The following is a 26,410-nucleotide window of genomic DNA, read 5'->3' on the forward strand; positions in this document are numbered from 1 at the left end:
GTGTTCACTACATATTGTATACTTACTGTGAATCTAAGCAACAGACATGTTTTCCCTACTGCTTCGTCTCCGTATAACAAGATCTTGCCCATAGTTATTTTTGGTTGAACAGTGGATCTATTAAAGAACATGCAAGTTAATTCTTAACATTGATTAATTAGCATAATTGAACGTTTCGTCAGGAATCGTTTTATGACTGATCATGAAACAATCTAAGACTTAAGATTTTGCTCAACCAATCACGTATGACGTCACCTTTCATGACGTTTTTTGTGATTGGCTAAGTCAGAACTTACAGTTTACTACAATTATTTTCTGGATTGCAACGAACTCCAACATTTATGAAATGTGACTGTTGCATCCAGAGAGACATTATTGATCATTGCAAGGGTTATCTCCTGTAGTCACAGGGACATGCACATTTGTCAGAGTAGGCATGTTTGGACCGAAACAGACGGTGTTTAGAGTAATATTGTAGCTAGGTTTTATGTCTGGATCAACACTTGGTAAAAATAGCCCCCTCCCCATCAGTCGGTGTTAATCAAAACTTAAAACGTCTAAATGTTTCTCTGCACACATCTATTTAGGTCAAACTATCCTTACTCTAATGAATGTCCAGGTCCCTGTGCTTCTACTGGCTTAGTTAACCCTGTCTGTAATGGATAAAATGATTTCCTTCACTTTTTATTACAACTACTTACATTTTGTGAATATTATACTGACGTATTGTACCAACCTGTTTGGAGATTGTTCTGCCCCTTTCTATAGGGAGTGTAGATAATATTTACTTGGACTCCTTATAAGACCGAATAACAATGCACAGGGGCTCGTAACTAATATATAAAAATATATACGAACACGCATACAGCATTAGGTGTGTTCGTGTGTATTTTAAGATAGCTGTTACAAGTCTCTGTGGAATATTACTAGGTAATCCAAGCAATGTACATCAAACAACGACTAGAGGTTTGTGCAAACACAGTATATGTTATTTATAAATATTACACTGTGAAATCTATAAATAGCAAAGTGTTAACCGTACTCGAGTTAGTGTAATGGTCCATAATAGGGACGCCAAAGAGGTTGAAAACAGGCAAGCCTCCACACAATTAAGCTAGAATCTTATGACGAAGCCCGAATGCAACGAAATGTTCAACGACAAACAGATACGTAATATATACCTTGTCTACATATCCTCGGGCATAACACAACAGACGTCTAAATATTCATAATTCAGACTTAATTACGAGTACACACAAACAAACGGTTGTACGAATACTTACTCTTGTGCCATGATGGTAGTTTACGTGAAATCCGTCCTATGTCAAAATAACGTTACGTTGAAATGTTTTCTCTCTTCGTCATGCTCGTGTTGGTCTATACCGAGTACGTGTGTGTAGCCGACTGACAAGTACTTGCCTGGTATCGTGTATGACCAAATAATCAATAATGAACTGATCGTTAGTGTACTCGACTAGAAATACCATCAAACCGTGTTCAACAGAGGGTAACCTATTGAAAAAGTCAGTTTCACGTGTTGATTTCTAGAATAGGGAGATCAACCACAGTAGTGTGAGGGAGGTTGTACATAAATAACGTCCTAATATCTATGGTCATGATTTACCTTAGACGATGTATTTATAGATTTAAAAAGCCAAACTAATCAGACTTGGTCTTCGTATAGAGACATTCACATACACACATGCTCTAGGTTGATTTTCTATACGTTGGATATTTAAATTGGGTTGTTCTAGTTCATCGTTTGTGTGTTGTGGACGATCAGTATGTGTTTATAATGTGTATTTGACCTTTATTATCTCTCCTTATTACTATGATCAGCTTATTTGATTTACTCTGTATAAAGTCTTTAACAGGAACGGTTTACAATCATGGAGACTGGCGGTCAGTCTAGCTTAAACCACGGGGACTTGAGAATGTGTTACAGCTATATTTGGACATACCACTAAAACGTGAAAAATCACCCTAAACATCTTAGTTTAGGTCGATATATTACTGTGACAAATTCTCAGACCACTATGGCTTAAACCACTCAACACGAAATATCTAACTTTTACATGATGGGAACTATTACATTGGGTTTACCTCAACAAAGCTGTCATATAGCTTCCACTTTATACGTATTCCGTCTTTGCGTATTGCAGAGTTATCTTCTCTTGGGAGCAATTGATTGTTACGTCACTTTTTTGTGAGAGTAACGTCATCAATTGTTGAGAAAACGACGTAATTTTCTCGCACAAACCAATGACGTAACAATCAATACCTTCTCCCACGAGAAGATAACTGCAATACGCAAAGACGGAATAGGCTCTTTAAGACGTCTTCATTATGGGTTTTTTTCTGAACACATAGGCTACTAAAGAATTAGATGACGTTTAACAGGGGGTCCCAACGTCATCACAAAACCCCATTCTTATTCCTTTTTACTGTAATATTAAAATGCGTTTTCTTTTGTGTTTTCGAGTCGTTGCAAAATAATGAAACGTGTAATGTCTATTTTCAAAAGTGATTGTTTTGAATATTAATTAAAAGTCAAGCGTTTAGACTTCAATTGAAATTTTGATTTTTTTTTCACTTTGGGATATATGTGCCCATGTATTATCCTTAATCTACAAAAAATTCATATGAAAATATCGATAATTCATGTTATAATATTATATTCATCTACAATCAATTTGATTAGAAAGATATTTGTGTCAAACACTCTTCCTGAAATGTTAAAAGAATAACCACAATTGATGTGGTTTACGTCGTAAAATGTGTGTAGTTTTCGTACTATATACATTTCGATTATGTATCAGTATAATCCATAATCGATGTTGAAGTGCCATTATAAAATCATTTGAGAAAAACTTACAGGTGTATTTAGAAATAAACAAATATATATCGTTTTTAGCTCACATTGTTTATCGATACGCCACGCTGGTGTTTAATGAATAAATCCTTAATCGCCTTTACATATATGGCATGTACCGACATGACGCGCAGATACGTGTGAACGGGGGCCTGCTCGTTTATGCGGAACGACCGGTTCGTCTGTTTTTAATGTAAAATGTTCAGGTATATATCCTGGCTAACATGAAAAAGTGTATGCAAGCCTTGCAAGGCTCGCCTCAAATGAGGCGGAATAACTCTGGTTCAGCCGTTTGAATCGCGATTTAAACGAATGAGGCCCTGGTCTTTGAGTTAAATATTGGGAGAACATAGCATGCACTACCTATATTATTTGAACTCAACATACATCATCATATACGCTGTTATATTTATAGTGCATTTTAGTTCCGAGATATACCCGACATAATATAAATCTGATCGGCTATCACATCGAGGTTGATATATTAGCATGTTTTTTCATCATCTGTGCATTCAGAACTTCCAGGATTTTTTTATCATGTTTTCTCGTTTTTTAGGAAGATTCTCAATTCGCCCAATACAGATATTCATATAATTGTACGGGCTTGATTTCATCAAGTTTCACCCAAAGCGCTATGAATATTCATCCTTCAACGAGTGCCGATTCCATTTTTTTTTTATTTTTGTATACAAACATTGAAAATATTAAATAAAATATGCAAAATAATACCAAATGCGCTCTTCTCCTTCGTGGTTTTGAGATGGTTCGGGATGAATTATTTGACTAAGAAGTTTGCCGTTCTTTTGAATTGACACTGTAACAAGGACTGTTCTGTATACAATATCCCAGATTGTAAAATCTTTACTTTGATATTTACAGGTAAATAAAATCTGACACCAAATACTTCAATACTGATCAATTGATTATAAGGTCATGGCCGTCTCTTGTAAGGAAGAAATCGCAATATTTCGGAATGTATAATGATTACAATTATAAAACATGGGTACTGGGAATTCAAACAATTTTAACTGTAACAAGACTGACAAAAAAGGCCCCTACTGGTACAAATCCGTTAATAATCCATTCAGCGTTCACATCCATCCTTATGTTCCCCCTAACTTAGTTTGTTTTCTGACACCAGACGTATTTCAGATGTTCTCTCGAAAACTGGTGAGGTTTGCGCAACTATCCGTCTCACTATGACACTAAGTGTTATGGCTATATATAGCGGACGGTAGAAGTCGGCGACCATATGTGATGTTCGATTAAAAAGAGAAAGATGGTTTATCCCGAGACATATAAAGCCATATAGGTCTCTGGTTTATCAATAATCGTGCGAAAATTCTGAAGTGTCTGATAAGTAGATGGCAGAACAAAATCAACGTTTTCGCAAGATAGCTGCCGTAGATTGGTCATGATCAAGACAATTACGATTTCAACTAGAGTTCTACAGGATCAACTTTGTTCATAAATTGTGTAAGTCACTGAAATACAGATTTTTAACTTCGGGATTGAAGTCAGCCACCGTGATCACCTCTGATTTGTCAGAGATAATTATCGTTATACATCGAACCCTGTTGGACCGACTCTGCTCGTACTAGGTTGAATCAATCACGGACTTAGATAAACCTAAATCCGTGGATCAATCTAGTATATGGTGTATGTCAAATATGAGATGGCTTGGTGGCTATATCTATAAATAAAGTAAATTCTGAAGTACTCAAATTGTAGCATGTTTTTTTTTTTGGCACAATGTTGCTTTGGAGAGGGGCCATACACCAGGCATACACATGCTGTATAGATGAATTAGATGATACGTTTAATGGATTATGTACATATTAAGTTGTAAATGTCTTAGCCAATCTGGATCACAGGCCACGCTGGCCATCTGGAATTTTACAATCAGCATGAAAAGTAACAAATGAGAGGTCAGGGTGACCATCTTGGATTTTCTGATAGGCACAAAAAAATAAGAACACTTGTTTGGAACCTCACAACGAATATTTGTACAAATAAGAAGCGAATTGCTGCTGCCAATTACTGTCTGATAGGGCCCATTTGCAACTTGTCCGAGATCTTATTGATACAAAGCAGCATAGCAAAATTCATCAAATCCATTCACATTTACTGAAGTAATTGCGCTCACAAGCCCAAGTCCCATAGGTTCCAATAGTAATTAAAATGTCCAAGTTCCATTACTCTGCTAGTTATTGTCTGATTGGGACCACTTTCAAACTCGTCTGAGATCTTATTGATATAAAGCAGCATAGCAAAATTTATCGAAATCCATTCACTTTTACTCAAGTTATCGTGCTCACAAGATTAAAGCTAACACATGACGACAGAGGAAGACGAATGGTCAGGTGATCTAAAAATGTGTGTTTGATAATCAGAATCCTTCGTGGCCATCTTGTAATATTTCATTGGCTAAAAAATGAATAATGCAACCAAGAGTTTAGTGGGTTTCTTTGCAATAGCACTTTTATTACATACATTTATTAAAAATATGTTTCTGATAAATTTCATATATAAGGGGAGAGAAAATGATCAATTCTCTTGTACATTTTCATACAATAAATAATCAGCATGCACATTTGTTCAATTCTAATACCACACTGTGAATACCTCTCAAGTGTCACTTCTCTGTAATCTTCAGAGGACAGATGTAAACCTAGCGATTGGTCATTTTTTTTTTAATCTACATTTTTTCCATTCCATGTGCCTTTGATTTCATCATATTCCAGAGGTGCAGAGAAAGAAGGTGAACGTAAGCGTGGCCCCTGGAATTCGGAAGATGATGCTCTACATAACAATTTTTTGTGCGATGAAGTAATATATGAAAATATTAGTCCTTCATTGCGACTCAAAAAAATTGTTAAATCGTTGAGTTATACAGTTATTCAAACAATATACCAATATAAACACATACCTCTGTTCATGATGGACACTTACAATAACAAGTAAAATACACTATATCCTAATGAGTTGATGAAAATTGCATTTAAGTCCATAACATCCTGAATTCTCATTCTTTTTGAAAAGCAAAACCAGCCAATTTAGAGTTAGTGTTCTGTGACAATGGTTTCTTTTTGCTGTCTAAGAAATTGTCTTTCTTCTTTTTATTGGCAATGTCTTTTGTTTCCTTGGAGTCTGTTTCTTCTCGTTTCCGTTTTTTGTTTTCAGGTGGAACTTCTGTGTTTGTATTTTCTGCATTTTGTACGTTTTCAGAATTTTCCGATTTTAATTGCTTTGCCTTGGTAATCCAGACCTACGATGAAAACAGAACTTACAATCACGATTCTGTCAGTAACAAAACGTTCTGATAACATTCACAGTTGTTTGTGATGATGAAAAAATACCTTCACATATTAGGTTATACAATATTAGGAGGGGTCTGTAGCTTGCCAATATGTGAAAATAACCCAATATGTGAAAACAGGAAAAACTATATTGAATTAATTAATTACTGTGATTTAGTTTTTTTTCTTCTTCATGTTTTCACATATTGGGTTGATAGGATTTGTCCGATCATGTGCAACCCAATTCGTGAAAAGTGATTTTTTTTTTTTTTTGCTAATTAGGGGATTTAATTAGTTGAGATGGTTCACATTAGAGTTAGTTTGAATAATAAGTAAGTTGAACACAGTAATTAATTAATTCAATATAGTTTTTCCTGTTTTCACATATTGGGTTGTTTTCACATATTGGCACGCTACAGGAGTCACAATGTATTGAAAATTTGGTACATGTATTTGTATATTTACAGTACACAGAGATATTTATTCAAATGCAATACAAAAATAAAACATTGCTATAGCAACATTTTTCAAACACTTATTTGTATTTATCTGTTTAGTACATGTTTCATCTTTACAAATAACTTCAAAGTCCAGGAAACACATTAATAACCATACAACAGCCTATTACTTGTGGTGAGAAGTGGCAGAAAATTCATATTGGACGATTAGTTCATTTAAAAGTTTAAAATTTGCAAGATCGATCCATTTGTTTTATGATTCATTTTTTTACAACACCTGATGACATATTCTTCCGTCAACAGAAATAAAAGCAGGATTTCTCAAAATATTGACATTTTTCCTATTATATTATATTGTGATACAATATCACAGTACATTCCTTCTGTCATTAATTCTAGAAATATATTGTGACAGACCACTATACACTGTGCAACCTTATTTAATAGAAAATAAGTATAAATTACTCAAAATCAGTTCAAACAGATACAATCAATCAAAACTTGCTGCTCTTTCCAAGATAATTTATTTAATTTCTATCAAAAATACCCTGCACATCTAAAAATGTGTTCAATAATTTGAGATAACAAAGTCAAACTATAAAGTACATTTCCTTACACTCACCTGTTTTTCCTCTCTAGGGATTTCCCTGAAACGTTCAGCAGCTGTCTGTACCAGATCTGCCTCGGCCAGGTCCGGATGTTCTTCTTCTAGGTCCACTCGATTCTCCTCCAGCCACAGGTCAAACGCTGACGGAGTACTACACGAAATACAGGCGGCAGAACCAATAATTAAAGAATGGAAGCTCAATTTCATTATTTATAATTACAATAGACTCAATTCAAATTTGATAACACATTGAGACAAGGACTCATCTCGCATGTAGTTCACAACCAATCCAGGCCCTTCCTCTCATGCCCCAAACTTCGCGTTTACATTTAAAAAGCAAGGTTATAACATAACTTTAGTTCTCTGTCCCCATATATTTACATTTGAAATAGCCCTAAAATGGAAGAAAATTTTAAAATTTGATTCCAGATTTCCTTTGTAATAAATACTAAAGCTGGTGCATCTCAAAAAGAGAAAAATAAATTTCATTGCTGAGCAAAATGCAGTTCTAAAAAATATTCCTATGAAGTCATTCAGCTATTGTAAGATCAAATTAACTTCTTCATGCCATTTTTAAATAAAAAAAAAATCTACTTATTATTCAAAACATCTTAATAAGTTTTCTCATGTTGCCATCGATATAATTTGAACAGAATTTGAAAACTTTATTGATTCTTTCCAATAGGCAATACATTAATTTGTTGAAACCTTAGTGTACAACAGTTTCTTACCTTTGCTGAGGGGCTGGAGTTTCATTTGTAGGATCTGATTTTGCTGTATCTGTTTTGACCTTTGTTGCAAATAAATTTCCCTGTGTTGACTGTAAAAGAAGACAGAGTAACCCACGTCATTAAATCATCAATACACAGCAAAGTACATTCTTACTACGAGTGACAAACTACTCACTTTTGAGTGACTTCATACAAAACAGGGTTAGACACTAGCTTTTTTTGCTTGATAGTCCACAGGACTAGTTGAATAGATTAATTACTTGTCCTTCGTCAATGTAACTAGTCCAAGATTTCCTGATAAGGAAACATCGCGATCTACAGCACGAAACATCAAAGTAATCTACTGTAGGGGAGTTAAAATAACTACTGCCATAAAAATATGGTGAAGGTTAGAAAAATGTTGACAATTATCATGCAATATATCTTATTTTAAGCATTTTTCTAAATTTTAAAAAGGAATATTCTTATTTTATAATCATATTTTTCACAAGTTCAAAGGACCAGTAAGGTTAGGTGATTCACTAGTCCTTGCTGAAATCTACTAGTCCAGGACTAGCGGACTAGTGTTAGTGTCAACACCTACAAAAACTTGATGATATACTTATAGCTAAAACTGTAACATGTACCAGGTACCTGGTATATATAGATATTTGATTTTGAGGAGACATGATGACTTCCGGAAGACATTGCTCCAGCTATTCTTTGCTTTTTTTTTTTTTTTATTTCACATACATACACAACATTTAATTTTACATGGACAGAGAAAGTACAACTGGAGTTGTGATTTTTTGACATTTGCTATAAAATTAATTTCAAAACATGTTAAGAAATTGCAGAAACTGCCCTTGTAGCATCCTCGATACCCCTCATCACTTTCGCTCTCTGCACCCCTAGAATATGTCATGACGAAATTGAAGACTTTAAGCTCGCCACCTTATGGAGGAGATGAGAAGACTATTTGGTCCTTTGACGAACATCAAAAGAATCTCGCGATCACATAACGGTAAAATTGACCGCCTTTAAAGTTGCTTGTCGCTCCCCTGTCATCTTCAAAGGACAGGTATCAGCCTAGCGATTTGTCGGGTGGTTTTTTTTACACCTGAGACCAATCAAACAGCTAGCTGTGTGCCTTCAATTTTGCTGACATGTTACAGGGGTACAAAGAGCAAAATTGAGCATAACCCCTGGACATCGAGGATGCCTTTGAACAAGGAAGTCAAACCTGTGCTTACCTGTACACCAGGGTTCAAATACATACACTGTCCAAAACTCTAGACTTCACACTGACCTACAGCTGGTCATACCACCGCTATTGTTTATCCAGTACAGTCATATTTGTTTGATATATAGTGTTAATGCCATAATAATACCTTTTTGGGTTTAACAAGTATCTTCCCTGGTTTGCCAATGATAACGGGATCAGCTACTTTACTTTTCTCTGTTTTCTTTCGATTCATACTATCAAACACTTGTGTGCCTTTTGCACTACCGCTGGGCGCCGTCTTCTGTGAACCCTGGGACATCTGTAAAGCGAAAATTTACGGACAAATTTAAAGAAAAATTTGAAGAAAATACAAATCAGAATCGGATCTTTTACAAAACATAAAACCGAATGTTGATGCCAATACTGGGGAAATTGAACCTATTTCTCAGATGGTCGCCTTTTCCCTAAATCAGTATTTTTGTGTTTTGTGGGGTTCATGTGGTAGTGGAGCGGAGTGTAACATTATCATCATTATGATCATTATTCTGGGAGGTGGCACAAGAATATGACCCCAGATACAGCTTCCATAGATCTGATGTCAAAGTGAGTTTTAGAGCTTGTTTAGGTCAGATTATATTAATACTTCTGATGGATATTTTCTAATGAAATACTTGAAAACCCTTAAATTCAATAATAAAATATAACAAATCTATAAAGAAGAATTTTCAACAGGTGCTTGCTGATGTCTCGAGACTTTGACTTACCTTGAAAGGGTTAGATGACCTTGCTGAGGATATAAATGTGGGTCGAGTTGGTTTCTCGGATTTTGATTTCAGATTTAACATTGGACCTAAAAACAAGACCAAAATACTAATTAGACAGAATATCGTGGCTATTACTGACATGAGAGAATATTAAAAACAATGGACCACCAAGTCTTTGTAAACTATGAGGTAGATATGCTTTACTTTGTGTTAAAACATTAGAAATAAAAAAAAGAGAGAGCACAATTTCACTATGTCCATTATTGTAATTTGGCACTGGAGAATATTGCCACAGAGATGTATGATTAATCCCCGGAACAGTGTTGAGGTGGTTTATTTACTTTACTAGCAAATATAATATGTACATCTTCTCCACAATTTTGTGCCAAAGCTTTTCTTCTGAACAATTTTCCACCCTTGAAGTCCTCATAACTACCATTTTAATGGTTCAACTTACTTAACTACCCTAGATAATAGGAAACTGACTGTTTTAACTTGGTCTAAGAACACTCCCACAGAAGATCCAAGTACTGTACCTGATGGCCTGTCCTCCTCCTCCTCCTCCTCCTCTCCATCCATGTTGATTTCCTCATCACCTTCATCCATCACTTCCTCGTCCTGTACCAGATGACCCCCTTCCTTGGGTCGTGCCCCCAAATGACCATTTCTACCAGCCCAGTCAGTTACAGGATTATAACTGAAAAATAAAATTCCAAGATATTATTTAAGGCAAGACATCTATTGAAATTGATAATTCAGATTTAAAGTTCACTCTACAGAACAGCTTCTCCTACGACAATCCCGGTAACTGATAATTCTGATAAATTTTCACTCTACAAAATTACATAACTTCTCCATCCAACAATGATCATCTATAAATCTTGAAATCACTTTATTTCACCAAAATTTTATCTTTGTGATAATACTCCATATGATAAATGCAAGAATGGACTTTCTGAAATTATCTTTTAGACCATATACCATCGATTTTGAGTCAATTTTGGATTAGTACTTTTAAAGTCAAGATTATTGTTCTATATATATATATAATCTAAATAAAAAACCTTGCAAAAAAATCCAAAAAATCTCTACCTAACGAAACTTATTTTACAGAGGTGAAACTACTACATAAGAGGCCTTATTTCTATCGTATACGTTTTTTCCCACTGTGTTACGCGGCCCCTGTCAACAGTATCTCGCCGTGTTAAACCTCAAACATTGTTGGAGTAGGGTGAAACCAGAAACACAATTTTTCGGGCCTAATGACCTTCTCTTTTTGGAACAATAAACCATGCACCTGACATCAATGAACTCCTTAATGATGTGATAGCCCTTTGGACAAAATATATGTTTATTGCTTTAATACAGAGACTGATTTTTTAATTTAAAATGCTTATTTCACATCAATAATAATAATACTATCTGCACAAGCCTACCTTGCTTCCGGTACATCCTCCTCGTCCTCCTCCTGTTCTGCCTCCTCCTCCTTCTGCTGAGCCAGTTCACTGATGCGCTCGGCTAGGTGCATGTGTTTGATACGACTGGCATACTTGATGGCTAGCTGAAGTGTGTGTTGTTCTGGCATCATCTCACACACCTCCAGGGCCCTGAACTCCCGGTCAGATCGTGCTGACAACTGTAACAAATATGAAAGGTAATTCTCGTTGCAAATTTGATCTATTATCTATATAAAAGTAAAACTATATCAAGCAGTCTTCGTATTGGCCAAGTTTCACTGTAATGGATATGTTCTCTCTAGACAGAATGCTTAAGAATCTCTGTCCCACTGAACTGTGTTTTTCTTTTTTATATACAGTAACCTCCCATTAACTTTCGCTTTGATTTAACTGTAGAAGAGTTGGGTGAGGACACTTCTGTTGACCAGGTGTAGCTCAAACAGTTAGAGCGATAGCAAAAGAATTTGAAATTAAGTGATTAAATCCTGAAAAGTCCAGCTGAATGTTTTTTACACCCAGAATATTTCTTCTTTGTTGTTTCTCATGAAAGTCCTGAAAGATTTGATTTTCTTTTCAGAAATATTCTATCAAAGCTATAAACGTGTCAGAAAAAACTGTTTCAAATACTGAAGTTACATTTTATGGCAGTGGTGTGGAGATCCTTAAAAGAGGTTTTCCTTGAATTTCTTTTCTATAGATTATATAAATATTTTTTCTTTTAAATTCAACGACAGTGACCTGGTTGAAATCTTTTGTCAGTACTAATGGTAAAATATTAACTTACAGCAAACAGTTTCATAAGAGCCTCCTGAGCAGGTTTGAGACTTTCAGCTTTCCTGGACGGCTCAAACTCAAACCCCTGGGACATCCAATGGTCAAAGTGCTGACCAAACAGCCGGGTCTTCCAAAGCGTTTCCTACAAACACATTAAAACACATTATTTTATATAGTATCAATATTACAAAATAACTGATACCTTCTAATCAAATCTCTGTAATTAATCAAGTTTAATTTCAAAACAGAAAAATGCACTTAACACCTATACAAGACAGGGATATGTTAAAAGCTATTTGTATATGTGATTACTTAATTAATGGTGTTTTTTTTCTCCTTTTTGCTATATCCCTGAATGTCATATCTCTCTTTTTTTTTTACTTCACATAACAGGCTTTAAGCCCCCCCCCCCCCTCAAAAGATTACTTGTGTTTCCCCTATCATCCTCAGAAAAAATAGGGTAGTTAGGTACCCAATTTGTTTTTACTTTGGAAAATATTTTCACTATGCTTATATAGAACAGGAGTTCTGATGCACAACAATCTAGGGGAGTGGAAACACAAAATTTGTTTTAATTTGGCCTTACAGAGAGTATTCCAACTTGCGTTCATTCATGGTCAATATTAAAACTGAACCGTTACGGTGAACATACTTCATATTGACTCTTTTCTGTGTTCATCTCGCACAACTGAACCTGGAACGGGAGTATGGACACGGCAGGACGAGGAAGGACTGGAGGGTATCGGGACCCCTTACAGGGAATACAGCGCAACTGCTGGGGGTTTTCATTCACCCCTACAATCCAGTAATGGTCCGATTTCCCCTTCGCCTTTAAATAAAAGAATATTGATGATGAAAAGCTGTGGTAAAAATGGTTCATAGTCTGAACTTTTAGGTAACATACATATTCAGGGCTACATTTACTGTTAAAAGTAGAGAGTTCCATCTATGTACTTTCTCTATATTCGTACCAAAACATTTCTAGGTTGCAGGCCTTTTAAAGCATTCCCAATAATTTTGATGAAGATAACACTTTGCTAAAGTAAATAGGCAGGCAACTCCAGTATATGAAGCAAATTTGTGGAATTAAAATCCCCTGCTTAAAGGATTTGTTGACGATTCCTTTAAAGTTTAACACTCAGCAAAGTCTTGTGTTTTCTCTCAGAAAAACTCATCCTCCGTGTTTAGATATTGTTCTGCCTACATTACACTGGAGCGATAGATTCTATCATTCTACCCTACACTCCCAGGTGACTGCTTCCTTAGGGGTTTTCCATTTTGTACAAATGGATAAGAAAGAGAAAAAGAAATTCTTAAACCATTCTTACACTGAACAGCTCTATATGACATCCACAGGTATGGGAGGAAGCTACTACAGTATACGTACATGTGATTTGGTGTTTGCCACTTGCATCCAGCTCGGGCCAAATTTTCTGTTGAACATCCTGACGATGCCGGAAGACTCCATATAGAAAGGTGTTCCTTCAGCTGAAAAACTGAGAAAAGAACAGAAACATTGATGGTTGAGTCAAAATAAATTTACAAACTTCTGAACTTGTGTATGTGTTTTTAAAACCTACCTAAGGTTATAATCTTAATACCTTTGTGAACCACAAAACTGGAATATGATAGGAACATCTGCTGTAAACAAGAGGCCCAAGAGGGCCTGTATCGCTCACCTGAATATTAAAGCAGTCATAGCAAAATATTCTCATTAAATATTATATTGCACTTAAAATATTTCCCTCGCAAACTTTGTTGGTTCCATCTGTTGAAACTACCAGCAAAATATCATCATAAGATTCTATGCTTTTTGATTCTTCTTCAGAAGTTGCTGGACGTATTTTTCCCTGTGACCTTCCAATTAGGTCAATGTCATTTTCCTTCTCAAATTCGGGCAGGTGAGCTAAAAATTACACAAATTGTTATTAAGATGCTATTCATACCCAGTCCAAGCCAGTGCTGTTTTAGGGGAGAGAGGTAGTGGCTGCCCTCCTAGTACAGTCCTCTGTTTGCCCTCCACATACATCAGTGTCACACCCAGACACTGGTCACCAGGGATACCTACAAATCACAAACACATTATTTGTACACCACTGTAGGGGTTCACCAGGGTACTTTTTGGGTCTGTTTAAAGGACCCATTCCAAACTGAAAAGTGTATAATTTTTCCCAACTTACCCATTTAATATTCCCCAAACCCTCAAAATAACTGCACAAGTATAGATAAATTCCTCACAGTTGACCGAGTTCACAGAATACAGTAGTATAAGTAGGAAGGACTAAATCATTATGCTGTCACAAAGATAGGCCTAAATTAAAGTTAAATATTCTAATTTCATGTAGGCAGCATTGTTATATCGAACCTCCATTTCCCAATATGGTTCTATGCTGTTTCAGTTTGTATTTTCCCAATTTATCCATCTATAAATAGATTGCTGTTATTGATTTTACAGTATGTCCTACTGGTACATTTTCTCCTCCATATCTGAGCACATGCTATGAGGTCTTCATCAAGTGACATTGATTTATTGCTTCAATAAAAAAATCCTTTATTTTGTATGAGGAGGCAGTACCCAAATCAGATCCCTTTTTGCAAAAATACTTATAAATAAGTAAATGTGTCAACAAATCAGTTATAGCAATGATGTTGTCTAAGAATAGATAGCTATGCACCATTTTTTGTCTACAGATGATTAGTTTTTAAGTTCAAATAGTGCAAGGAAATGTAATTCAAACTCAAATGTTAGTGTTTTGATTACGTGTTTAAATAAGAGGCCCAATGGGCCTGCATTGCTCACCTGGTATACATCTCACACTTGTAGCCTTAAAAGTGAAGTCGTTTAAAGATTTTAACATGTTTGAACCCTGTGGCTTTGGATATAATTCAAGGTCATTCAATTGAACAAATTTGGTAGCCCTTCTTCCTAGCATTCTACTGGCCAAATATCAACATCCTGGGCCTTTTGGTTATTTAGAAGAAGTCATTTGAGGTTATAAGCGTATTTGATCCCTGTGACCTTGAATAAATGACAAGGTCATTCATTTGAACAAACTTGATAGCCCTTCATCCTATCATGGTACGGGCCAAATTTCGCCATCCTGTGACTTTTGGTTATTCAGAAGAAGTTGTTTAAAGATATTTAACATATTTGATCCTTGTGACCTTGAAAATAATTCAGGTCATTCATTTGAACAAACTTGATAGCCCTTCACCCCAGCATCCACTCCAGATAAATTCACACTATGGAAATACTGTCATTGTCATATAAATCTTAATATGCTGACTACAAAATATTCATTTGAAGCATAAGATTCCGCAAAATTCAAACCTTGATCCGATCTGGGTCCTGACATTCACAAAAACCGGAGAAGCTGATTGGTGACTTCAGAGCGTTCCATAAATATCTCAAGTGAGCCCCGGTAGCTAATTTCGTTTGTAAGAACACCCATCGATATTCTTCCTTTGATACAACCATTTATAAACGAGTATAATTCCTTGTCAGATTTTTCAATGATTTATTAAAATGATGGTTTGGTGATCCGATTTGGGAACTGTCACCTTACTTAAATGTTTTGAAAAGCCAGTAATTTCCTTTCATAAAGACATTTGAGATACTTATCCACCATAATTCTTATATATTACTGTAATTAGTCCCATTTTAAAATCAAGATATGCATGCAAACAAGCATTATAAAGTCTAGATATGACAGTGAGACACTCACCCATGCCCCGGTGGTACACAACAAACCAGCATTATGAAGTCTAGATATGACAGTGAGACACTCACCCATGCCCCGGTGGTACACAGCCATAAGCTGATTGGTGTGACCTGTCATACACACCACCGGTCCCGGTATGGACAGCATCTCTCGCTGCACACCCCCCAGACTGAAGAGTCGTACATTTCTTTTGTCCGTTGCTACAGCAACCCAGTCCTCGCCCAGTGTCACAGCCTACAGGCATACAAACATTCTAGTCTCTTATTTGAATTAAACAGGAAAACGAACAGGAAAACACAACTGGGAAATATCTATCTCGTCCAATAAATTTTCTGTCTTGCTAATTTTAAAAAAACACATTAGTTTTCATACTTCAGGCTTTTTATGCTTTATGTGTTTTGGATATAACAGGATCTTAACATTTTCATCTCATAAAGATTTATGAATCATCCAAGAAATCATCCTAATATCAGCCGACTTGATTTCATATTTATCATATTTAAGATGATTTCACAGTATCAATATATCACAGCTTTTGTCTCAGTTTCAATGTAAATCAACATTCCCTGATGTACAGAGCTACAGCCATATCTTAAGAACCACACCAACCATTATTTCCTCCCCGTCTGGCATGGTTGTGGTCCACTCCTTACAGCTGTCCCATGACCCAAAGTGCATGCAGGTAAGTTTGCTGGGGTTGCCATCGTCACTCTCGGCAGCAAGAACGACAGCCTCGGAGGACATGTCGGCCAGGGTGTAGTGACTTGTGTTGGTGATGTGCATGGCGTGGTGTATTGACGTGTTGTGGAACTCAATATCTATGCTGTTCTCTTCATCTGTGTTATACTGCTTGATGATACCAATGGAGTTCCAAACCTGAACAGAAATCAGGTCAAAGGTGAAAGGCTAAAGACATACAGGGCAAAGCCATCAGCATACATCATGGCAAGGTCAGATAACATAAAGGTGAAGTTAGTAATACAGGAAGAAAATCAAAGGTCATCCAGGATATGGTTACAACGCATACAAAAATAAGGTCAAAGGGAATATGGTGCAAGGTCATAGGGATATAGAACAAGGTCAAAAGGGAAAGGTCAGAGGGCAAAACGTAAATAATAGGGGGCCTCCTGGAAATACTTAAGTTGAGATACTCCTGATTGACAACAACATATATCTTCATAGTGCTTTGCTTTTTAAATTGAATTAATATGACTGAAAATTCAATGTTTTTGGGTTTTTTTGGTTTTTTTTACATTTATATGACGTCTTTTAAAGATGTTGGTATTAAACTAATCAGGTGGGAAATGAGATAATCTAACCCTATTCATCAATAAATACACTATTATATACTGCATTACGGTGACATACCATGAACCTGCTGGAGAGGTGAACTGGCGTACTGCCTGGCTGGAATGGGTTCTGGAGCGGCGTTGGTTTGTATCCCTCCACCGCCACAGGAGCAGGGGGCAGCTCCAGGGGAGCATCCGACATCACACTGGCACCATCATCTAGGTCCGACTTCTTCGACATGGTGTCGTCTGATACAACAACCAAGTATATCGCTTTAGAATATGATGTATGTAATATTAGTGCTGCATGGATCATAAATGGTAACTTTTTTTTTAAATCCAATAGTGCCATTTGTGGACCATTTCTGAAATTCAATGTTTCAAAATATAAGGGACGGCATTTAACCAAAACCCGGATTTATCACAGAATCAGCAATTTTATGAGGGAGTGGATGTCGCATTGTTACCGAAGAACACCAACCATTTAAACAGGGGAAGGACCTTGACCGCTGACAAAACATTTAAACACCCTACCATGTCTATAACTTTGTAGCCAATCAGTCACATACAGGAATGCCCTCAGCCTGATGGTCAGTGAAGATAGGTGTTGAATTCACGACAGGCATGGTGGACAGACAGATAGCAGGGTTTTAGCTGTGTTCCTCATGAAGTAATTCTAACACTGGTCAACAGATACTAAACAATGGCAGACAAAATTCACAGATGCCAGACAAAAGTTAACAACAAACAGCCATTACAAAACAGGCTGTAATAAACCCTAAAGTACAGGGCTGAATTCTCTAAAAACTATAAATCAAATTCTATAGGTATAGTGCAACCTGACCCACTAAGCATTATAAAATTACAAATACTCTTGGACAATTCACTGGTATTTTCTTTCAGGGAACATTTTTCATAGGTGCTTCAAAACTTTTTGTTATGAAATCTCATCTGCTAAAAGACCACAACACACTTTCTTTTTCAAGTAGAAGGTTATGTATCACAACCAGAAAGCTTTCATGTGTGATGTTTTTCTTTCAGGTTTCGGACACGAAAATAACCTCCAGCATTACATAGCATTACATAGCATTTCATTGCTCAGTTACCATCAATATCTCCTAAGGGTTTTATGACAGGCATCTGGTCATCATCGTCCGAGTTATCAGCTCCTAACTCCATTCCAACTTTTCCCTCATCATTTGTAGCCTGTATCAGCATGTCGTCATCATCGTCATCATCAAATATACCAAGAGTCTCCTTAGCTCTTGTCTCCTGTACTGGAATGCTCTGCTGTAATCAAGCGTTGATATGATAAACTTAAAGTGATTAAATAAATTGCAGGTGTTTTCCAATGTTTTCCAATTCTGAAATTAAGGACCTCTGTCCCACTGCACGGCGTTTTTTTTGCAATATACAGTAACCTCCCTTTAACTTCCGTTTAGACTTAACTGTAGAACATTTAGACTAGTACACTTTTGTTGACCAGATAGCTCAATCGGTTACAGTGATGGTAAAACAATCTTAAGTCTAGGATTCAAACCCCGGTCTAGCCCCGCTGAATTTTTTCACTAAGAACACTCTTGTTGATTGAATATTTTGTATATTTCATCACTATTTTTTTTATAAAAACCACAAAGTATGGTTTTCTTTTCAGAAATGATTTATCATGACTATAGTCATGCAGGACAAAAACAGTTTCCAACACTTAGAACAGTTTTCGGCAGTGGTATGGGGATCTTTGAGATTTTTTTTTTTATACCTTAAAGTCATAAATGATTATACTGAAAAATTTAACTTCAACACATTTTATCACATAATGTACTGTGTTAACCAATGAATATACCCATGTCATATTTGTATGCATATTAACCCATGTAATATGACCCATCAGCCCTGCGATTGGTTGTAAGTTTCAATTATTTCAATTGTGACGTCACGCCTATGACTAGTACATGACTTTACAGACTTACGCACTGGAGTCAAAATGGCTGCTTTTTACATTTTAAGGTTGCATGAAAGATGTCTTTTTACACAAATAAAAGCCACAAATCTTGATTATCTGATCAAATATATCTTACACACTAGTTTTTAATTCATATGAAATTTATGAACAAAGTCATAAATTTTCCAATTTAGAAAAGCCAGAGGCTCGCTAAATTGAAAAATTCTTGGACTCATGTCATAAATCTCATATGAAATGGAAAGTCATGTAACATCCTATTATCCGGAAAAGGGAGCTAGACTAACATATATAACAAAGACAGGTCAGCAAGGCCTGACCATACCCTCTTTTCAGTAACAGTATTTTGACCTTAACTTTTAAACCCCTGGTGTATCATCGTGTTAGATTTCAAAAATTCTAGTGTTTTGGATTCTGAGATAAGGACAGCAACCCCAATAGTGACAGGATAGAACAAGGAGTAACGTTAACACTAAGGCAGTTAATTATATTCAATTGCCAAATATAAACCAACCTGTGCATCTAAAGATAGCTTGATGTCCTCCAGCAGTCCTAACTGACCCTGTAACATAAAATGTCACATTATACTACAAACAATTGAATTTAAGTATTAACCGATTCACCCCTAAAGTCTCATTGGAACCTTACCAAATCAAATACTGGGCAAGTCCAGTTTAAAAATGTAGGGGTGAATGACTTTTACTGTAAAGTATTATAAATATCAGTATTTGCCATCAAATCTCGCACTGAAACCGATCAGAAGTTTTATTTATAACATACAAAATCTCTACTGGATGCCAGGTGCTCCACTTAACATATTTTTCTTTTAAAGAAAATAATTTAGGGATATAAGTCATCCAGTAGAAAATAATCCAACAAATCTGCTTCAAAACATATATGTTATTCAAGACAAACTCAATGTCCTTATAACTGGAGATTAAAAGCAAATATTTGATAGACATCACAAATGGATACATTTATACACTCAGTACTAACCTAGCTACATGAAGTCAGTATAAAGACATTTTTTACCTATTTGACCTATGAAGAGATTATACAAGCCGATTATTTTTTCAATTAACTCAACAGATCGCTCATTGTTGTTGAATTGCTCAAGATTTCAATATATCTTGGTTGCAATAGTTTTGATAATAAAGCAGACTACATACCTCTTTATCACAGAATGCCAGCTCTGTTGCCTTTTTGGGATTCCAAGCTAGGGAAGTTACAGAAAATTTCTTAGGGTGTCTGTACCTGTTGGAAGATTAAAATTCAAAATATTGCTACAATGATTTTGCCTATTTTTATAAAGGAGTAAAAGGACTTGGGGCATTATTGGTTATTTTTGGCCTCATAAAAAAGTAAAAAATTAACTTTGAATTTGTTTATCAACTTCTGTTATAAACATTATATTGGTTCATTGGGGCTATCTTTCTTGGTGCAGATTTTTTCAATGAGCATGCGTAGATGCCCTAGCTACCATAGCAACAGAATTGTGTTCCTTTGCAGAAATAGCCAAAATATGATGTTTTTGGACAATTAGCATGCAGAAATGAAAACCTCAGCATGTGATCAACAAAAATTCCATTTAACAAATGAACACTGGTATGACAATGTTTAAGCATGTCAATGATTCATTTGCTTGGTGCATACAGAGGCTTTCAAAAATTGAAGAGTGTTTAGTTAATGTGCTTCAAAATTGCCAATTTTCAACCAAACAGCGCACAGCAGACAAAACTCAAATGTTCACGCATTTTACTACGAAATTACGGGATAATGACTCTCTTTGTAATGTCAAGTCTTCTAATTAAACTAGTTGTCAAACTTGAAATTTCATATTTGCATACTTCATTTTTTCCAGATGACCCTAACGCCCTAGTCCTTTGTTTCCTCCCCATATTTAGTATTTCCATTTGGGAAAGAAATATCATGAAATTATTTAAAATCAACATTAAGAGGATGGAGCAAGGACAAGAGGACTCAAAAAGATATAATGTCTTTCTTGAGAAGTACCATTTCTGATGTCCAACTCATTACAATCTTTCATTACAATAAAACTTCAGCTCTACCACAAAACGACAATGGTGTCCAAATTAAATGTAAAAGATGAGTGCACACGTACCTGTCCACACACTTCCTGGTCTTAACGTCCATCACTAGTATGTTTCCCTCTGACGAAGCTGCAGCTAGAGTCTTGCCATCAGGAGACAGAGCCAGGACTGACAACACCTATTCAACCACAAATATATACCCAATAAGAGAGTTTTAGAGAGGAATCATGTCAGAATAACTGATTGCCACTTTCCATGAATAAAAATAAATCAATTATTCAATTTGCATATACATGTATGGGATGAGGAGTCTGGAGGGCACTTAATTTTGATAAATGAATGGTAGGGTCCAACCAAATTGTTAACATGTGCTAGAGTGGAGGAAGGGGCACAAAAAAATGAAAAAAGTTTGATAAACATAGATCTTAGATGGTACAGAGTGACAGTTGATACAGACCCAGAACACCTTGTACATGTACATGTACGAAGCTAACCGTTTATATATTGGATAAATGGCAAAATTGGTGTAGTTTTCTTGATCAGTTGTGTATAAAATGAGATTAGTAAACCAACAGCATTATTCCAGAATATTTCACATACCAAAGGTGTGACCTAATTTTGTCAAAGACCCCATCACATATCACATTCAAAGCTGAAAAGATTAAAAACAAGTTTCTTGCATTTATATCACACTAGAGACCCTTCCACTCCTACTTCATCCTCGATTCTCCAGCACGACACCGACTTATGTTCTCTGCACCCCTATACTATATGTTGAAGCAAAATCTAATGCTGTCTGCCACCACCTTATGGATGAGACAAGAAAACTAGATTGATCCTTTTGATTTACATCAAAAGAACATCGCAGTCGCCCGACAGTAAAATTGACAAAAGTCGGGTGTTGCTCCTCTGTAATCAACAGAAGACAAGTATCAGCCTACAGGAATCAATCTAGGTTTTAGGGGAATCTACCCTTTTTCAGATTTGGGGGAAATTAAAATTTTGCTACAAGGCTCTAGCGTCATGAAGGTGAAAGATAAATGTTTTGTCCGACATACACGAGTGCAGTGTATTTCAATTTACAAACAATTACAAGATGTTTTGCTTAAATTATGTGGAGAAGATGCATTTATGCAGTAATATGCATTTTAACTGTTAAACTTTAAAGAAAACAAATGGGGAAATATTTAGAAGAAACCCCCCGCTATTTTCTTATTGAAATAGGGGAATTTTGAAGCACATAAGGGTGAATTTTCCTCTATAGGGGAGGGAAACTACCCATAAAAGGTAGTGAATCAAGTCTAGATTGATCCCAGGCCTAGCAACTGGTCATTTTTTTTTTATACCCGAGACCAATCAAATAGCTAGCCATGTGCCTTCAATTTCGCTATGGCATATTCCAGGGTTGCAGAGAGCGAAAATGAGTGAAACCCTGGAGTATCGAGGATGCTCCTACTTTTGTATTTAATTGTCCTTATTCTTAACGATTCTCAAGTGACTTGATATGATGCAGACATACTCCAGCTATATCTTCAGCTTGGAAGGTTCCGGCTTTTTTCCAGCTCGATCTTACGTAGATGTGAATTTCCTTTTCCACGGGAACAAAAAGATTCTGTAATTTGAAAAAAAAGAGATCGAAACATCATTGGCAACGTTTAATACCGTAAAGTGTTGCTCAAGTATTTTCAAATAATCAGTTGTTTGTTGGATGGAAATGTATGAAATATTCAGGAGAAATCTCTCTTCTCTACTACAGCATGTAGCATCAGTGTAATACAGAATTATAGCACACAGGTATATGGCAGTACATATTAGAACTCTGTAAAGTAACTATTAATTACAGCGGGGAAAAGCATGGTTATATCAAAGTTGTCTAAAGCTTTTATGGCAATTAACTTTGTTGTAAACACTGAAGCTATCGGTGATTTATCATCAAAGGTCAAAATCAGATTAATCAAATTTTAGGCAATCACTCAAAAATTAATAGTTCCTTAATTTCAATCACATCTAGGCTTTAAAAGATGTCAATTTTTTTCAAGACAATGAGCTTTGTTATGAAGTTAAAAGATAATTTGTTTATAAGGACCAGAGGGATTTAGTGGCCAAGGGGAATAACTCAATTATGACCAGAAAATTATATTTATCAGAATATCCTGAAATTTTATGGTTTTAAACCTTGTTTTAAAGTTTAAAGTTGATTCAATAATAAAATTAAGCAGAAACAACATTTTAGCAGAATTAAAAAAAAATAATACTGTCTTTTGATCAAAGTTATCAAAGTTTTATGGAACTTAATAAAAAAAAAGTTTTGAGCTTTAAATTGTTATTTTAAATAATCAGCTTGAAAGTACAGCGTGTATTATCATAAAAGTAAATTCCTTCAAGAACTTCCTAAATATACAGTAAAACATGTCTATAAACAGTGATTATTTTACCCCATTTTTAGTGCCGACTTTAGGTACTTCCCCAAGTGAACTTTTCCCAATTCTGACCCAATGTTTTCCCAATCGCTTGTAAAAGAATTGAAAAATGCCTTTTTATAAACTGATGTACAACGTTGTTAAAGTTTTTGACAAATAGAAATTTATCTTGAGGCATTGAATTCAAGCTTCAAGTTTTGTTTAAGCATGAGGTTGTTTGAGCGCGATCAATCAAAATTTCCCTTATATCATACATCCGTAACAAGTCATATAATTGCCAATTCATTGTGTTCACGCAGTAAAATTTCCAATAAAAAAAGGCATCGGCCCTTTCGAAAAAATCACTGATAATGAAGCCAAGGGGACACAGGATGATATAAGACATCATTAAAGCGTGATTTCACAATGATCTGATCAGTTCTTGCAGTAACCTTTTTCTGCTGCTTTTAGATAATAATGAGGCATAAAATATTTTTTATTTTTTTTAAATAAATCTTTAAGCAGCGTATATGAAATAGCAGACTGAATGATAGATCAACCCATTAAGACTCACAAATTTCAGTTCATGGTAAAATATAATATGATGCATACCTCTCCCTTCAAATCCCAGCATAGCCGGCACATGGTTTTTGATAAACTGAAATACAATTTTAAAAGCATCAACAAAAATTCATATATAGTCCCCTACACGAAATTCATGTAATTCTTCATTTCCTTTAATAACAAATAATTTCAATTCCCAATATCTTTTGTTAAGAATGGTATATTCGTACAACCTTAGGTGTATATATGTCATATTAAAAATATATCAAATCTTTCTTAATGAAAAAATACCAGGTTAATCCAAAAGGTCTTTAAACCTTAAAAGTAAAGTTTTAATAGTCAAACTTTCACTACTATGTATAACCTTTTTAAGAATCAGTCAAATTTTCAGCTTTGATGGGATTTTTACTACATGGGAAATTAACCAATAAATGGGGATCAATTTGGCTTTAGATTGATCCCCCGATATCACCCATATGTATGTTGTTCAAATGTTCGGTCCATTAGCAGATCCTTGTATTCAATTAACTAGGACATCTATTTTGAGGTTCCAAGGCCTCACACAACAGAAAGTTTGTGTGTAGTATCTATTTTTACCTCACATCATTTGTTTTTGGGAGAATATTCATGGATGTCACTTGAGAATGGTCGTTGTGTTGCCAAATCCTTACAGTACCATCACAGCTAGATGAGGCCTGAAGATAGAATACATATTTATGTTGTGTACTAAATGCTGTGAATTCAGTGTAGAACATCAAAGTACCTAAAAAGTTAGTTTTTCAATATTTCATTATTCATTCAAAACAAACAAGGCTCTAAATGATTCCTTACTCAAAGGACCGAGTTATGGCAATGTTAGCATACCATCTGCAACTAGGAAGTCAAAGACCCAAGCTCAATTCAAGAAGAATATAAAGACCGACCTTTATACGTCTTAATTTTATGCTGTTTTGCACAAACACCATGTACACACTACCCTATATATTTTAATATCTGTATATTATATGCATATGGAGATTAGAGCTGTCATGATACACTTAACCCACGATTCGATACGTATCTCGATATTTGAACCACAATTCAATTATTTCGAATCGATACACCTTTATTTTAAAACATAAACAAAATGAGATATATATATAAGCCGTCAATACACGGAAACCCGCAGTGTTTCCACACTTTTGATTTGAAGCTTGCCGGAGCATCACAAATTTTCATTTCCTTACGGCGGTCCGCCATTTTGTTATGAATGCTTTGTGAAAATTGCATCCTCGCAGCCGATTGGTTGAGGGTTTAGAGATCAGCCAATGAAATTGAACGTCTCACAGACGTTTCGACTGATGCGGCATACACAAATATTCAGATTGTGACGTATCGAAAATCCGGAAAATGTATATCGTGAATTGAATGGAACATAAATAATCGCGGTACAAGTGCATGGCGGTGAATCGTGACGCCTCTAATGGAGATAAATGTCTTGTTACCTGATGTTAAATGATGATTTGTATGCCTTTTTTCTCTCTACTATATTTATAACTGTCAATGTAGGAATATTATTATTCATGTGCGGTAAAGCGCCTTAGAGTAGTTTTCCAAATTATTTAGGGCACTACACAAATGTTGTATATTACTATTGTATAATGACAATTCATTACAACATACCTGTTTTATGCACATTCCTGTTAAGACCACATACTGATATAATACTTACCCTGGAGTAAATTTTGTACGCATTTGTGAAAATTCACTCAAACAGAGGCCTCAAATTAAATTTCATACCTACCACAAACTCTTCCTTTGGGTCGAGTGCAACACTGAGCACAGGGGCTTCATGACCTTGCATAGTTTTATGGCTGCATGAGTCCACCTCTACTGCCTTAATGGTGAAGTCACTGGAAATGGAAACGCAAGTTGATAAAACACATTAGGCCAAATAAAATTAATTACTTGGTTCTCAGGCCATTTTTTTTCAAAATAGATGCGGCAGGGCGGCATTTTTTTCTCTCATTTTACATGGCAACAAGGTTACCGCGAGCGGTATATAATACGCCCGCCACACATTGAATGAGCAGTTGTTTGTATGATTGAAATATATGAAGTATTTGTGAGTAATTGATATTAAAAGAGAAATCATTCAACATAACTGGTAGATCAATGAGTGCAATACAACATCATGGAACGCATGCATCGCATTAATGAAACCAAGGGGAATAACTCCAATAATTACGGTCGGATAATGGCGGTTATCGAACTTGTCCG

The 26,410-nt window shown here is 35.6% G+C and overlaps 1 protein-coding gene across 2 annotated transcripts in view; it reads right to left on the reverse strand.

The window, feature by feature from the left end:
• Positions 1-5,557: 5,557 nt before the first annotated feature.
• The window catches only part of LOC110447040 (WD repeat and HMG-box DNA-binding protein 1-like), a 24,956-nt gene continuing 4,103 nt past the window's right edge, over positions 5,558-26,410 (reverse strand). The window contains exons 4-25 of one of the 2 annotated variants that reach the window (XM_021492446.1): positions 25,935-26,043; positions 24,749-24,846; positions 24,200-24,245; positions 22,708-22,800; positions 21,260-21,366; positions 20,307-20,391; positions 19,652-19,699; positions 18,284-18,467; positions 17,257-17,426; positions 16,498-16,764; positions 15,957-16,122; positions 14,113-14,230; positions 13,554-13,662; positions 12,819-12,995; positions 12,177-12,308; positions 11,372-11,571; positions 10,472-10,602; positions 9,936-10,021; positions 9,338-9,490; positions 7,968-8,056; positions 7,252-7,387; positions 5,558-6,140 (exon numbers count right to left, since the gene is read on the reverse strand). In XM_021492446.1, coding sequence (XP_021348121.1) covers positions 5,898-6,140; positions 7,252-7,387; positions 7,968-8,056; positions 9,338-9,490; positions 9,936-10,021; positions 10,472-10,602; positions 11,372-11,571; positions 12,177-12,308; positions 12,819-12,995; positions 13,554-13,662; positions 14,113-14,230; positions 15,957-16,122; positions 16,498-16,764; positions 17,257-17,426; positions 18,284-18,467; positions 19,652-19,699; positions 20,307-20,391; positions 21,260-21,366; positions 22,708-22,800; positions 24,200-24,245; positions 24,749-24,846; positions 25,935-26,043 — 2,947 coding nt within the window. In that variant the 3' untranslated portion in view covers positions 5,558-5,897. Of the gene's footprint in view, positions 6,141-7,251; positions 7,388-7,967; positions 8,057-9,337; positions 9,491-9,935; positions 10,022-10,471; positions 10,633-11,371; positions 11,572-12,176; positions 12,309-12,818; positions 12,996-13,553; positions 13,663-14,112; positions 14,231-15,956; positions 16,123-16,497; positions 16,765-17,256; positions 17,427-18,283; positions 18,468-19,651; positions 19,700-20,306; positions 20,392-21,259; positions 21,367-22,707; positions 22,801-24,199; positions 24,246-24,748; positions 24,847-25,934; positions 26,044-26,410 lie in introns of both variants that reach the window. The other variant, XM_021492445.1, reaches the window with a different exon arrangement.

The sequence above is a fragment of the Mizuhopecten yessoensis genome, unplaced genomic scaffold (genome assembly GCF_002113885.1).
Source record: "Mizuhopecten yessoensis strain PY_sf001 unplaced genomic scaffold, ASM211388v2 scaffold3135, whole genome shotgun sequence".
NCBI classification, from domain to species: domain Eukaryota; kingdom Metazoa; phylum Mollusca; class Bivalvia; order Pectinida; family Pectinidae; genus Mizuhopecten; species Mizuhopecten yessoensis.